Source organism: Syzygium oleosum, unplaced genomic scaffold (genome assembly GCF_021117445.2).
Source record: "Syzygium oleosum isolate NSW1041296 unplaced genomic scaffold, Sole_v2.1 Sole_v2.15, whole genome shotgun sequence".
Classification (NCBI taxonomy): Eukaryota; Viridiplantae; Streptophyta; class Magnoliopsida; order Myrtales; family Myrtaceae; genus Syzygium; species Syzygium oleosum.
Window position 1 is genome coordinate 8,050,550 of NW_026607499.1, and position 13,136 is coordinate 8,063,685.

The 13,136-nt window shown below is 39.6% G+C and overlaps 1 protein-coding gene across 3 annotated transcripts; it reads left to right on the forward strand.

Moving 5' to 3' along the window:
• The first annotated feature begins 2,455 nt into the window (after positions 1 to 2,455).
• LOC115675472 (uncharacterized) lies at positions 2,456 to 7,522 on the forward strand. 3 transcript variants are annotated; one of them, XM_056318493.1, is made up of 10 exons: positions 2,456 to 3,018; positions 3,158 to 3,314; positions 3,491 to 3,713; positions 3,952 to 4,029; positions 4,317 to 4,680; positions 4,852 to 4,964; positions 5,052 to 5,216; positions 5,337 to 5,476; positions 6,996 to 7,088; positions 7,168 to 7,522. In XM_056318493.1, exons 2-10 carry the CDS (start codon positions 3,265 to 3,267, stop codon positions 7,322 to 7,324), a joined length of 1,383 nt encoding a protein of 460 aa, XP_056174468.1. In that variant the 5' UTR covers positions 2,456 to 3,018; positions 3,158 to 3,264; the 3' UTR covers positions 7,325 to 7,522. The 3 variants fall into 3 exon arrangements, with proteins under 3 accessions (XP_056174468.1, XP_056174467.1, XP_030454008.1); XM_056318492.1 differs by having other exon boundaries at positions 2,456 to 3,314; XM_030598148.2 differs by having other exon boundaries at positions 2,460 to 3,314; positions 3,548 to 3,713.
• Positions 7,523 to 13,136: the final 5,614 nt, after the last annotated feature.

Sequence of the window (13,136 nt, forward strand, 5' to 3'; positions counted from 1 at the left end):
ACGTCAAAAGGTTTTCGGGACTAGATTAACCAAATTAAAATGATTTAGGATTAAATTAACACAAGTATAATAGATTCACAACTCTTTCAGTAATTTCCTCCGTCTCGAGACCTTATCCAAGGGGAGCTACACAAAGTCGAGGGAGGATAAGGATGGGTACAAGGGACCCCAATGGATACCCTTGAATTCAATGATCCCCGGTGGCCCAAGAGACACGAAGATGACAACTTCGACTTGCGTCCTAGAATTAACCCTCATCCATTCGACAGATTCATGTTCAAATTCTCTATTGGAGAAAGAGAGGGAGGGATAGTAGAAGACAAAACTTCAATCAATGACGGTATAATAGTGATGGACGCCAGAATTATCCCTCTAAACAAACTTCAGAACGGGGGACCTCAGGTCCAAAAGAGAAGAAGATACTCACCGGGATCCGAAAGAGATTTGGGGGTCGCTTTAAAGAAATCAAATTATTAACATGACATGAAAGTTTAGTTAATCTATTCACTTAATTATTCCAAAGTGGGGTATGCACATAATGTTCACCATCACTTGCGAACGTCAACGAGGGGCAATCGTGCCCCTCGAAGGGATTGAACCAATCATGTTCAAATTGCATCATCATCCACTCTTCTTTGATAAAATGGCTAATTTTCAAGTGGAGGGAATAGAGAAGGGAACACCACCCTTGGTTCTATCTTTTTGCTACCATCATTCAATCTTATCCACCTCTTGTCGCCAAAAAGTTAGTGAATCCAACTTGCTTTTAGGGGGGCCAAGTTAATTACATCATTAAGAATAGTGACACCGATATTAAGGGTGCATTCGTTTGAGTGAAAGAATTTTTCGCGAATTAGTCAATGAAAGATCATTTATGGTCGAAGAAAATATTCATACTTAAAATAAATTAAACGAATTCCCTAATCTGAAAAAAGAAAAACATTTTTCTCTGCAAATGATCTCTATGGAAAGCATTTTCCTTTATCATTGATTTTTTCCGAAACAACACGCCCGGAATTTCAATGCGTATTGCGATTAGTATTGTTCACCAAGTTTACTAAATTTCGTTTTTTTAACCCTTGACTGTAAGATAAGAAGGAAAGATAAGATTCCCGTAAATAAAATATTTAGGGAACAAGTTTGATTGGCGAAAAAAATGAATGATTTGAAAAATATTTTCCTAAAAACGATCGCTTGTATCGCTTACAAAATAAATAAACGAAAAAAATATTTCGATCATTCAAGAAAATGTTTAGACATAAATTGTTGTCGGTACTGAAAATATTTTTCAATGAGTAATTATGTTAAATGATACAAATTTTTAGGAAAATATTTTTCAAATTATTCATCTTTCGCGCAACAAACGGAGTCTAAGACGTTTCTAGTGATCCAACTGAGTAATCTATCCGAAGAAGATAGTCATTTTCTACTTATCCGACTATGGAATCATAGTCATTTTTTATGCTCTATTGGTGCATGCATCACATTTACAAACTTCACTCGCGTAAGGAGTCTAAAAGTGTGGGCAAATACACTGATTGTACCACAAATTTGTCACCACGTCAACTCCAGCACAAGTGGGCAACCATAATTTTTGTCATCCCCTCAAGATATATATATTTATAAAGAGAAAACTATATGATATAGTATTATATCATAGTGCTCAATAAACTATTCATCTCCATGTAGCACGGACGATGCTGTGTTCCTGTCTCACCGCGTCTCATGTCAGCTACCGAGAGCAAGAGCACACTTTGGAGATATGAGTCAAGCTGATAATGGTAAAGTATTACCATAGTCATTTTTTAATTATGAATTTCCTCCCCCCCCAAATTGCATCCCTAAAATCCCATTAACGCATGTTCATGCGGATAAATATAAGACCAAAAATTTAGGGAATTATGGAGCGCCCATTCATTTCCTACCTAGTCAAATCTCTACACCTACACTTGGTTATACTATTTTCTATAGAGAAAATTGAAAAAAAAAAGTTTAGAATACGTATTGCTTCGAATTGTATCCAGTCGAGAGAGGACGATCATCACCTAAAAATTCTCATCAAATATTTCGTTTGAGAGAGGAATGATTCTTTTCAAATGGAAATGTATGTTTAACCATGATTTTTGTATTTTATGTATTTGTAACGTGAAATCTTATTACAAGATGGAAGCGAAATAAATAAAAACAAATGATGCCCATTATAAGCAAGGGAAAGGATTCCCTTTTTTTTCGTCCATTCCCAGGAATGATTACAAACTAGTATGTGTACACATGACTTTTTGTATAATCACATATGTATAATGTGATGATGCTTCATTACAAGATGGAAGCAAAATAAGAAAGAAAATGATGCCATTTCAAGAAAGTGAGAAGATTTTTCTATCCCATTTTTTTCATTAATGTTTCATCTTTGCTGTGGCACCATCTTGGGACTCACTCTCAATCCCATCATTATTACCTTTTGCCCAAATAGAAGGAAATGGGAAAAGCAATCTCCTTTCCTATAGCCTCTTCTTCCCCATCCATTTCATTCACTACATTCCCCAAAAACTAGGACCCAAAAGAAGAAAAAAAGGAAGAAGCAGAAGAAGAAGAGGAAGAAGAAATTAAAAACCAGTCTTTGCTTTGGAGTGTGACAATGGTGGAACGCTGCTTCAGCCGCTCATGGGGTTGCCCAAAACTCTCGTCCGCACGCACCATTAGGGAGAACGACACTGCCCAGAAGCTTATATCCTAATGCTGCGAAACCTTTCCAAATAAAACAAAGGGAAAGAGAGAAAAAGGAGAGACCCTTGTTGTTGTTCTTCTTCTTCTTCTGAAGGTCTTATCATTCCAGAGACACGTCTTTATTAATGGATCTTGGCAATTTCGGAAGCAGCATCTTCTTGAATCACCCAAAAGTACCCTCTTCCGTTTCCTGCTCCAGATCACCACCCCCCTCGTGTTTGGCTAGTGAATACGAGCACCCAGTGCGCATCATGAGCCTCGCCTCTCCCATGAGCTCCAAATTCAAGATTGGTCTGGCGTTTGTTTCTGCTGGTTTTGATTCTTTTGGAGACGCATGAGTGCTTGATCTCGATAATTTTCCCTTCGATTTTTCTTGGTCTTTGCTGATTATTGTTGCTCTCGCTACCCTTTTCGTCACATTCTCTGACAGAGTGAACACACCATCGATCGGCAAACAACTCCGACCATCTTCTTTCCTTTCTTTTTTACCCATTTTCCTCAGAGATATTGATTCCGGATTTTTTCGGGTGTTGGGATATGTTGGCATCTCCTGCGATGGCTGCTGTTGCTACTGTGACAGGCATCAGGTAATCACTTATTCATTCAAGTGTTTAGATTGTTCTTTTTCCTGTTGTTTTTTTATGATGAAGCATTGGGCAGTGTCTGTGTTCTGCTCTTTATGTTTGTGTCTTGAGTCAGGTGAGGGAATTTGTGTTAATGGTGTTTGATGTTATTCAGTCATGTTTTATCTTGCACTTTTAAGAATTTTGAGGTGGAACAAAGGATTCTGGAATATCCCATCTTTATTTCCGATCATCAGGTGTGATCATGGCCCTTGTTGCTTTTGGGATGAGAAGGGGAACAAACTGAGAAGTAGAACCAAGCAGAGCCCTTTCTCAAGAATTGCTTCAGTTTCGGCCTCGGCCTCCCCTCTTTCTAGCAATCACAGGACAAAGGAATTGTCTCGTTCCCAAATCTACCTGGAGGTTAATTCCAAATCGGCCCTTCCGTTGTGCTTAAAAACTATGTCGCATCGCGATATCTTGATCTTTATCTCATATGATGGCATCAGTTGTTTGGTTACATTGCACCTGCTCATGTTTTTGGTCTTATTTCGCTTGAGCTTTTGCAAAACATTACATGATTTTTTGCTTTTGCCTCATAATATTGAAGCCCTTCACCACGTTCCGAGTATTGATCGCATCATGCTCATTGGTTTGCCAGGTTCTTAAAGCTGCCAGGAAGAAGTTCACTCAGGAAATTTCTTTCCAGTCCAAGGACAAAGACATCTCCCTTGCAAAAGTATGAGTTTTATCGAACTGTCTCTGTATCTTTCTCTTGATTCGCTGAGTGATGCTGCATATATTCATTGTGTTGGTGCTACTTTATGGTTTGTTTTGCATGAAGCTCATTCTCGAACAGTACATTATGGTGGAACATGATCCATTTCAATTGATGTTCCAGTCCCCTTCACCAGAATATCTGATGTTCAAGTTCTTTTAAGTTTGTGGATTGGGAGCTATTCTTAATCTGCTTTGACCCATGACCAACATTTTTAATATACTCTACTTCTTGATGCAATTGTGTAGGTTTTGCTGTATGTGGCAGCTGAAGATGAGGCATTTCTGGCTCTCAAGAGAGAAATGGATGCAGAGTTCCTTTCAAAAGAAAGAAGATCAGCTTCTGTTCCATCTGATGCTCAAAAGTGGGATTCTTTAGACGATATGCCTTTGTCCGGAAGGACAATATCTCAATGGCTGAGTGAGCTGGATTCTATTGCTAAAGAAGTTGAGGCGGAACTAATTTCAAGAGATATAGGCTGCCATTTGGTCGAGGTTTTAGAAGCAGTTAATGTAGTTCTTTTTGGGTTGAAAGGCTTCAAGCGGGCAACTGTGCTTGTAGATTCCAAATGTTCATACTTGCACTCTGTGCTGAGTTCTAGATGTGGCAGTGGTAATGTTCTGATCCGCGTAATGCAAATGTAGCTAGCTTTTTCTGCATATTTTGTGCACCTCATGTCCAATTTCTTTGAATTTGGATATAGACGTTGTGAGATATGCCTTTCCTTTGAATCTGATTAGAACTGATGACTGATGGTACACTTCATACTTCCCTTGTCGACAGCAATTTTGCTTAGCATTATTTACATTGAGGTTTGTCGAAGACTTGGTCTGACCATTGTGGGATCTCGTGTCGGGGAAGATTTTTTGATATGGCCCCAAACTGGGAACCCAGAGGTGTGTTGACTGCTGATTTAATTGCAATGTGATGGATCTTATATCTTGGGACTGATTATAGATTTATGTATTGTACTCCACCTGCAGGAGCTCTTCCAGGTAAATAAAGGGAAGAGCTTGTTTGCCATCGTCAACGGAAGGTGTGTTGATGACCCAAAATCTAGGGCATCAGACTTAACTAGCAATTCACTTTTAGGACTTGAGATAGCTTCAAACCGGGATATCATTGGGATTGCTTTGGCAAACTTGATCGTAAGTTTTTCAATGTTCTGCATTTGTTACTTGATTTTGATTTCCTCATTGCATTCCTATTTTATTCATTTCACAATGTTCCTCTATGAATTTCATAATTTATGCCTGAAAAAATTGCAGAGGCTTCATTGGAAACGTGCTTCGAGGCTTAATCATGGGCTGATGTTGACTACTCCTCTTAGGCATGTTGACTATGCTTCTGAAAAATCCAACAAATTTGATGATTCAAATGCCCCTGTGCTACGGCCCCAAGATCTTAGGTAATACTTTGTTTCTTTTGTATGATTGTGACTCAGTTTTTAGCTTTTTCCCATGTCACGTTTTGTTTTGACATTGCTCATTAGTTCCTTGTGAAAATCGATGATATGAAAGTGCATGAAAAGTGTGCTGTCCGTACAATTGGTTGCATTTGTTATGGAAAATGAGATTTGTCATCCAAGACTACCGAATTTTCGTCATGCAAGACTATGATCATGAAGCATCTGCAGTAATTTACGATCTCGCCACTATATTAATTTGGTTTTGACTCTTATGTATAATGCCAAATACAATAAGTATCATCAGGACAATATAGTAGGTCCTATATGCGACAATATAAACCAATTGAGTTGTTTTAACATTGCAAGTCTTGCTTTGCTTTCTGATAGGGCTGGTTGATGAGTGGCACTCAAAATTTATGCAGCTGTAGATGTTTCTTGTTTTTATTTCTTTTAGAAATTAAGATGTGGTTGACAAGAGACAGATCATATGTTTATTAAAACTAGTTTCACAATCATGCTTCAAAATCTGTCACGCAACCCCAATAAGAATACGAACTATAAACAATCTCTAAATATATAGGGGCTTTTTATCATATTTCTTCAATATGATGAATATATGAGTTGTACAGACTACAAATATCTGAAAGTACATGAAGCACATGGGCTTTCTTCAAATTCTCATCTTAGCACCAGAGGAGTTTTTGTACCTTCTTTTATTTTTCTAACCACACCAACCAAAATATTGTTCTTTGCCTTTTCCTGCTGGCATATAAGGTCATGCCATAGATCATGATGGTCTGTTTGCTTGGATGAGTTCATGTTAGAAAGGGGTTGGCTTCACATCAATGCCAACTTTGCCCTCAACTTGATTATTTACTGTCTGCGTGCCTTTACTTGTAATTTACAGGCCTCATAATGCGTAGTTGTCCTAACTTGGAATAATTGGCATGTCTCCTCCTCTTTGCTTTGTTTTCATTTAGTTCTATCTGCTCGGTTTTGAAAATGATTTTCTATTTTTGATCACTATAGTCTTGAGCAGATGTCATGGTTTTTGACGTGCAGTTATCTGATGGTAATAAACTCGAAGTCTCTGCAATGCAGTATAATTCTCCCAGACAGATGTTTCTCAATATTGTAATCTAAGATTGTCTTCACAATATCTAGAAAGGTCTGTAGCTGCCAAAATGATATCAGTCAGTATTGGTAACTTGTTCCTGTCGAGTCCCCCAAGGGTGTAATGATATATGTGGAGGGGCTTTTATTAATCATCACGTGTCCTTCAACTTGTAATAGACCAAGTAGTCTTTTCCTCTACAAATGCTTATCCTCGTCTGTTTATTTGATAGCAAACATTTGTTCTCGTAGTTTGGCGTTAGTGGATTAAATAGCAAGCTTTCTTCTGTCAATGTACATTTTCCTTGGTCACTTCACTTAACTTTCTTCTCAAGTCTGTAGATTATTTTTGCCTCGCATCTTTGTCAAGTAACTTCATCATGGCGTTTGAATTATAACTTGACAGGTTGGCTATTATGGCTTCAGAAAGATTATTGATTCTGCAGCCGCATAACTGGGCTCTGAGGAGGGACCACGGGATGATGCTGTACTACAAGAAGTATGAACTGCTACTGATTTTCCTTGAAAAGGACCCAATTTCCTTAATATCAATGACCTTCTTACACTAATAATTCCAGGGACTACGGGGAGGCGGTTCAAGAACTTAGCATTTGTATGGCATTTGCGCCGGAAGAAGAGGCGGAGATTTTGGAACCATTCGTCGAGAAGCTGCATTTGCTGCGGCTGGAAGCGTCGTGGAAGTCCATGGGGCATAATCAATTGACAGTTCCTTAGGTTGTACTCTGCCCTTAACATCCTCTCTGTCTCTCTCTCTCAATGGCATGTTTCTTAGTGTCGGAACAATCTGTGGCTGTACAATCTCAAGACTAGAGTAGCTAATCCAATCTGTCCCTGACTGTTGTATGTGTATAAGATAGGATATATGATAATATAGATTAAAGAACTCGGAAGCAATGGCTTTCTTGACACTTACTCCATCATTGTCTTGCTTGAAGACATTGTCCTTCTCTTGATCTATTGTGTACGTTCGGTTTTAGATATAGCTTTTCCACATTCGCCGTTGCCGGATTCGATTCTCGCGAAACTACTTTCATGCATGATTCTTTTCTCTCGTTAAGAAACATGCTCGGCACCGTGTTTTCAAATTTCAACACGTCCACTTCTAAAACACGATACATTTTTCACTTTTTTGTTCTCCCTCTTTTTCAATACTGGATATGAAAGTTCAGTTTTCTTCCGACTCCTGTCTTGTTTTGAGCATTGCATCTTGTTTTCAAATTTCGGGAAATTTGTACTTTTAAGACAAATTAAAAATGCCGCCTAAACAAAAACAGACATTAAAATCAGCAGTAAATGCTAATTAACAATTATACAAGATTTTACGGTCATGATTACTGTAAGCAATCGGTTCCGTACGGGATAATGCTGCGCATCTATCATTAATTATAATTATCAAAGAAGGAGTACGAATATTCTAGCCATAAAAGAAGAAAATTGTTTATGAGAAACATCACCATGTGGTCCATGTCACAAGGCAGCATCTTTCGAGACCAACATGCGCACGATCATTGAGTTCTATATTGTGATTAGATTAGATTAGATTAAATAAGATATTTTAAGCGATTTAAAAAAAAAATCATTCCCTCTTCTCCAAATAAAATAATAAAACAAGTCAACTTGTTGGCTCAATCCTGCGATGGAGAATGATTTCGTGTTCGCAAGAGAGTTGGGAAAATCTTGGAAAGTCAACGCATGTGAAGTAGATGGCCATTTTTGTTATTTGGCCCAGATCAGACGGAAAAAAATTCACTCAAGTCAATGTAACAAGGCAATTATTAAAAAAAAAAAAAAGACGGGTCGAGACGAAAGTCTTGCGTTGCTTAAGAGTGTACGCATCGAGTTGTATATAATATGGTTCCCGCAATTTTTAAATCGAGTGCTATTTTGAAATTGGCATGATGGACTCTATATAATTCTTCACTTCGATCCCTTAGCCGTGAGTTTTGTCTCATTAATCTAGACTTTATGTCTAGTGATCAATTATAAAATTCTGTATCGTAAGTTGGCAAGAATTAGACAATTGTCGCATGCGCGGCACCTTTATACAAGTATAGGAAGAGGCATTGCTTGTAAAACACGTTCGGTATGTAAATACAGAACATTGCAGAGCAGGCACAATTTGATAGGTCAGCAAGAATGTATACAAATGAGAGAACTCCTAATTATCGACCTAACTCAAGTTAATCTGTTGCTAAGCCCCTCAGCCACAATTTTTATCATGATATAACATTTCATATTTTATGCAAATCAAAAATTAAATTATTGACCATTATTACATCCCAAATCCACTAAGAATGGCCTAGGCAAATAGTTATCATAAGTGTGTGAACTATTTCATGCCGTTTCCTCCTTAGAGTTCTCTCCACTTCCTCTCATCTTCACACAACTTTCTTCTTCAACCTCCATGCAGGGGTTTGAGTTAGATCTATCCCTCCTCTCCTTTTTTTTCTTTTCTTTTTTCTCTTTGGCTAATTTGGTTCTCTGGCTGATTTGGTTCTCTGTTTTCTTTTTCCTATTTTCCTCCCGTTTTGAGAAGCTTTTCTCTTCTGATCTAGTTTAGATCCGTAAGCTTCTCTCTCCCGTTGTGAGAAGGTATTTCTCTCGATCTAGTCTAGATTTGGGGATTTTTGCGTGTATGTTTTCAGGGTTTCGCATCTCCTCTAGTTTTGTTGGTGTGCAAGTCCAATTTTGAAAGAAATTGAAGGAACTTCACAAAAGTTTCACTCTCACGGATATAAGATCTATGCTCGTTCAACCTTGTTTCTTTGAACAATGGTGTTGGGGTCGTTTAACCTAAATGCGAATCTCTGAAAGGCAAAGTCGTAGCAACAAATGAAGATTCGATGCATGCTTATTATTGAAGGCCGATTTGGTGATCGGCTGCAGATTTTTATTGAATAAATCTGATTCTCGCATGATGACGCAAGCAAAGGAATATGGGAAGTAAGGTTGAGGAAGAACGAAATGAGCCACGAACAAGTCGCCCAAGTCTAGTGACCGGCCATTTGTTGTCCAGACAAGTACCTCCGCGCAATCCTGGCTATAGAATGATTTGACAAGAGAAGAGATCTAACTGTTTAAACGGCCAGAGACGGTGTTGCACAGATATCTAGAGGTTTTGGTTGGGAAGAGCGGGACCCTATCGAGGCACAATCCTTCAAGAGGCACGACATGAATGAGAGACATAAAGAGGAGTGTGATCGGCCGCTGATTTTATTGAATAAGTCACAGATTTGCTCTTTAAGTTTGTGACCCCTAATATTGTTTCAATGATTCATCTTATTATATGGAATTTGTTTTATTTGAGTTATCCCCGATTTGTTTTGGTTTGCAGTCGAACTGCGTTGTTTCTCTCTTATATTTATGTGGAAATGAATAAAATATTACTTTGATGAAAAAAAAAAAAATGAGAGTGCATGCACAATCTCCATAGTTAGCTCTATGTCATTAGTAGGATGCTAAGTTATCCTTGTCTACCTTACCTTCTTTTGGAAGAATTTTGGTTTTTTTTTTTCTTGGTTATGGGAAGAACTTTGGTTTTTTTTTTTTTGGTCTGGAAGGAAGAACTTTGGTTAGGCAGGTAGGTTTGGAGCGAAATTCATGAAGAAAAGCCAGTCCCGATGATTCAATGCGTGTAATGTTAATCCATGTTGTTATGATATGGGCTACTTACTCGAAACTCATATATTTCTTACAGGGAAAAACACAATCGCCGACAAGCACGGGCCTCTACGTGCCAACATCCGGTTAAATAGTCATTTTATGTCTCTAATTAGGATGATACTACCATTTTTTTGTGTTGGTAAATTTTTTAAAGAGTTGGCAAGTGTAAATAAAGTGTGGGTAAAAAAATTGTTAGTCATCTGATTTTCCCAATAGCTTGTTGGAATTTTCTAACATTTTCATGAAAATACAAAATCTTTGTTTCACCATGCAAATTACCGACTTTACTTATTTTTTGTCATGACCTTCCTCGGGATGGGGATGACGGGTTTAGAGGTATTGCCCAAAGGCGGGCAGACGACCCTCGATTAGGCACGGGCTCTCCCAAGTCTATAACTCGCGCTAAGTTGGATGTTATTTTAAGTTCGATTTAGCCTAAGGGATTCTAGGAGTCGCCACTGGCCATTTGAGGTTAGTTAGAAACCAAATGAAAACCAAATGAGACATGGGAAGTTCATCTTATTTCTTACGCAACCAGAGATTCTAAATCCGAGAACTTGATTACGTTAATATTTCTATAATTGCCTATTTGGTATCTCTAACTTGGAAGTTTGTTATCTAAGTGGTCATATAATGTTGATTATCAATTATGATCCTAAAGGTATCAAAGCCGCTAAATGTCATGAAAATATTCTTGGAGGGCATTCATTATGATCCTAATTTTGACCTAACGATTCTAGAAAAGAAATTAACGAGCAATTTTATTGAAGTGCAGGGTGGTAATGAAATAGCCAAGTATTGAAAGCGCCTAAGTAAATGTATGGAAATGTAGACCCGACACTTGTTGGGCAAAGAATATATATATAACCATGTTATAAGCCCCAGGGCATGATCCCCCATGAGCTAAATGGAAACTTAAATATGCGTGAAATTACTCAAAATGCATAAAATTACACTATATAATTCTAATCTACGCAAAAAAGATTATTTACAAAGATGATTATAAATTACCAAAAAAGCACTGAATTAGGAAAGTGACTCTAGAAAATTAGGAAAATTTTGAAAATGTCATGCCTAATTTAACACTAATCTACGTTCTTTGTTTTTTTTATTTAAAAAATTCCTAATTTATCATTTTTTAATTTTTTATAAATAAAAATGGGAAAATTTCATTTTGGTACCCAAAGTGGAAGCGTTTTCTCAATTTGGTACCCAAAGTAGACACGATGTCAAATAAGGGCCCGAAGTGCCCAATTAATCTCAAATAAGGACCTGAAGTGCCCAAAAAGTCTCAAATAAGGGCCTGGTCGGGTAGCAAAATTGCTCATCGGCGTAGGAAGAATGTCTTGTTCGTCTGGAACAGATCTTTTAATTATTTTTTCCTTTATGTTTTTCCTTTTCCTTTTCTTTTTTTTTTTCTTCTCTTCCTCCGCCGGCCATAGCCGGGCCGGCGGGAGGTCGCCCGCCTCAGGTGGAGGCGGCCCTCACCGGCGTCGGGCGAGGGCCGCCCTCGCCTGGGCTGGGCGAGGTCGAGCCTAGCCAGATCTGGCGAGGGTTCGGCCTCACGGCCGCCGGGCGAGGCCGACCTCACCGTTGCCGGGCAAGGTCGCCGCCCGACGCGGCGGCGAGGTCGAGCCTCGCCGCTGGATCCGGGGGCTCGGCCCCGCCGCCGCCGGGCGAGGCTCGGCCGCTGGGTTGCAGCTAGACCGACCTCGCCATTGCCGGGCGAGGTCGGCCTCGTTTAGCTTGCCTGGGCGAGGCCGACTCGCCTGAAGCCAACGGCAAGGTCGAGCCTCGCCAAATCTGGTGAGGGCTCGACCTCGCCGGCCGCTGGCGAGACTCGGCCTCGCCGTTGCAGGCGAGGCTCGGCCTCGCCGTTGCAGGCGAGACCGACCTCGCCTGGGCTGGGTGAGGTCAACCTTGCCAGTTGCTGGCGAGGCTGACCTCGCCCAGCAACGGGAGGTCGAGCCTCGCCGGCAACTGGCGAGGCTGACCTCGCCCAGCCCAAGCGAGGGCGGCCCTCGCCCGACGCCGGCGAGGGCCGCCTCCGCCTGAGGCGGGCTACCTCCGCCGGCCCCGGCTATGGCCGGCGGAGGAAGAGAAGAAAAAAAAAAGAAAAGGAAAAGGAAAAAAAAACAAAAAGGAAAAAATAATTAAAAAGTACTGTTTCGGTGTTGGAACAGTACATTCTTGCCGGCCGACAGGCAATTTGGGCCGGCCGGCGACCCAGGCCCTTATTTGACACCGTGTCCACTTTGGGTACCAAATTGAGAAAACGCTTCCACTTTGGGTACCAAAATGAAATTTTCCCAATAAAAATTATTCATTAAACCGATCTATGCTTGATTTACGTGAACAGAGAGCGACTCAGAACAGGAAAATCACGTTAACCAAGCTCAAATCAACCTTTTCAAGATTGAAACTTGGTTTGGGCATTTCGTCGAACAACTAGTGTGCATTGTATTGCCCAAGCTTGTGTCTCCGATCCATGTTCATAGCTTTCAATCTCCACCTATAAACGATATTAAGTACAAATAAAGCATCAATGTTATACTAAAACATGCATAGAACAAGATTAAGAGGAAATATCATCCTAAAACACATACTAACACGATTGAAATTAGCCTCAAATTTACCAGTCTGACCTGTTTTTCAAATCTGGGTTTGAACCCAAGTCAGGCAAATAGGTTGCTTGCTCAGATTCCAGCCCCGATACTTACCACAGGGTTTACACTCATGAACATATAATTAATCCGAATGAAACTATGTAACATTAAGTTTCAAATGAAACAAGCATCTTGGAGAATGATCAACTACACACATCAAAACGACCTCTCCAAATAGTCTACTCGCAAGCTACACT

Bases quoted from the DNA above. Each gene is read 5' to 3' on its own strand.
- LOC115675472 (XM_056318492.1), top strand. From the start codon at position 3,265: ATGTTGGCATCTCCTGCGATGGCTGCTGTTGCTACTGTGACAGGCATC. The intron at 3,315-3,490 runs GTAATCACTTAT...TGCACTTTTAAG, and splicing joins GCTACTGTGACAGGCATCAG to AATTTTGAGGTGGAACAAAG. The intron at 3,714-3,951 runs GTTAATTCCAAA...TTGGTTTGCCAG, and splicing joins GTTCCCAAATCTACCTGGAG to GTTCTTAAAGCTGCCAGGAA.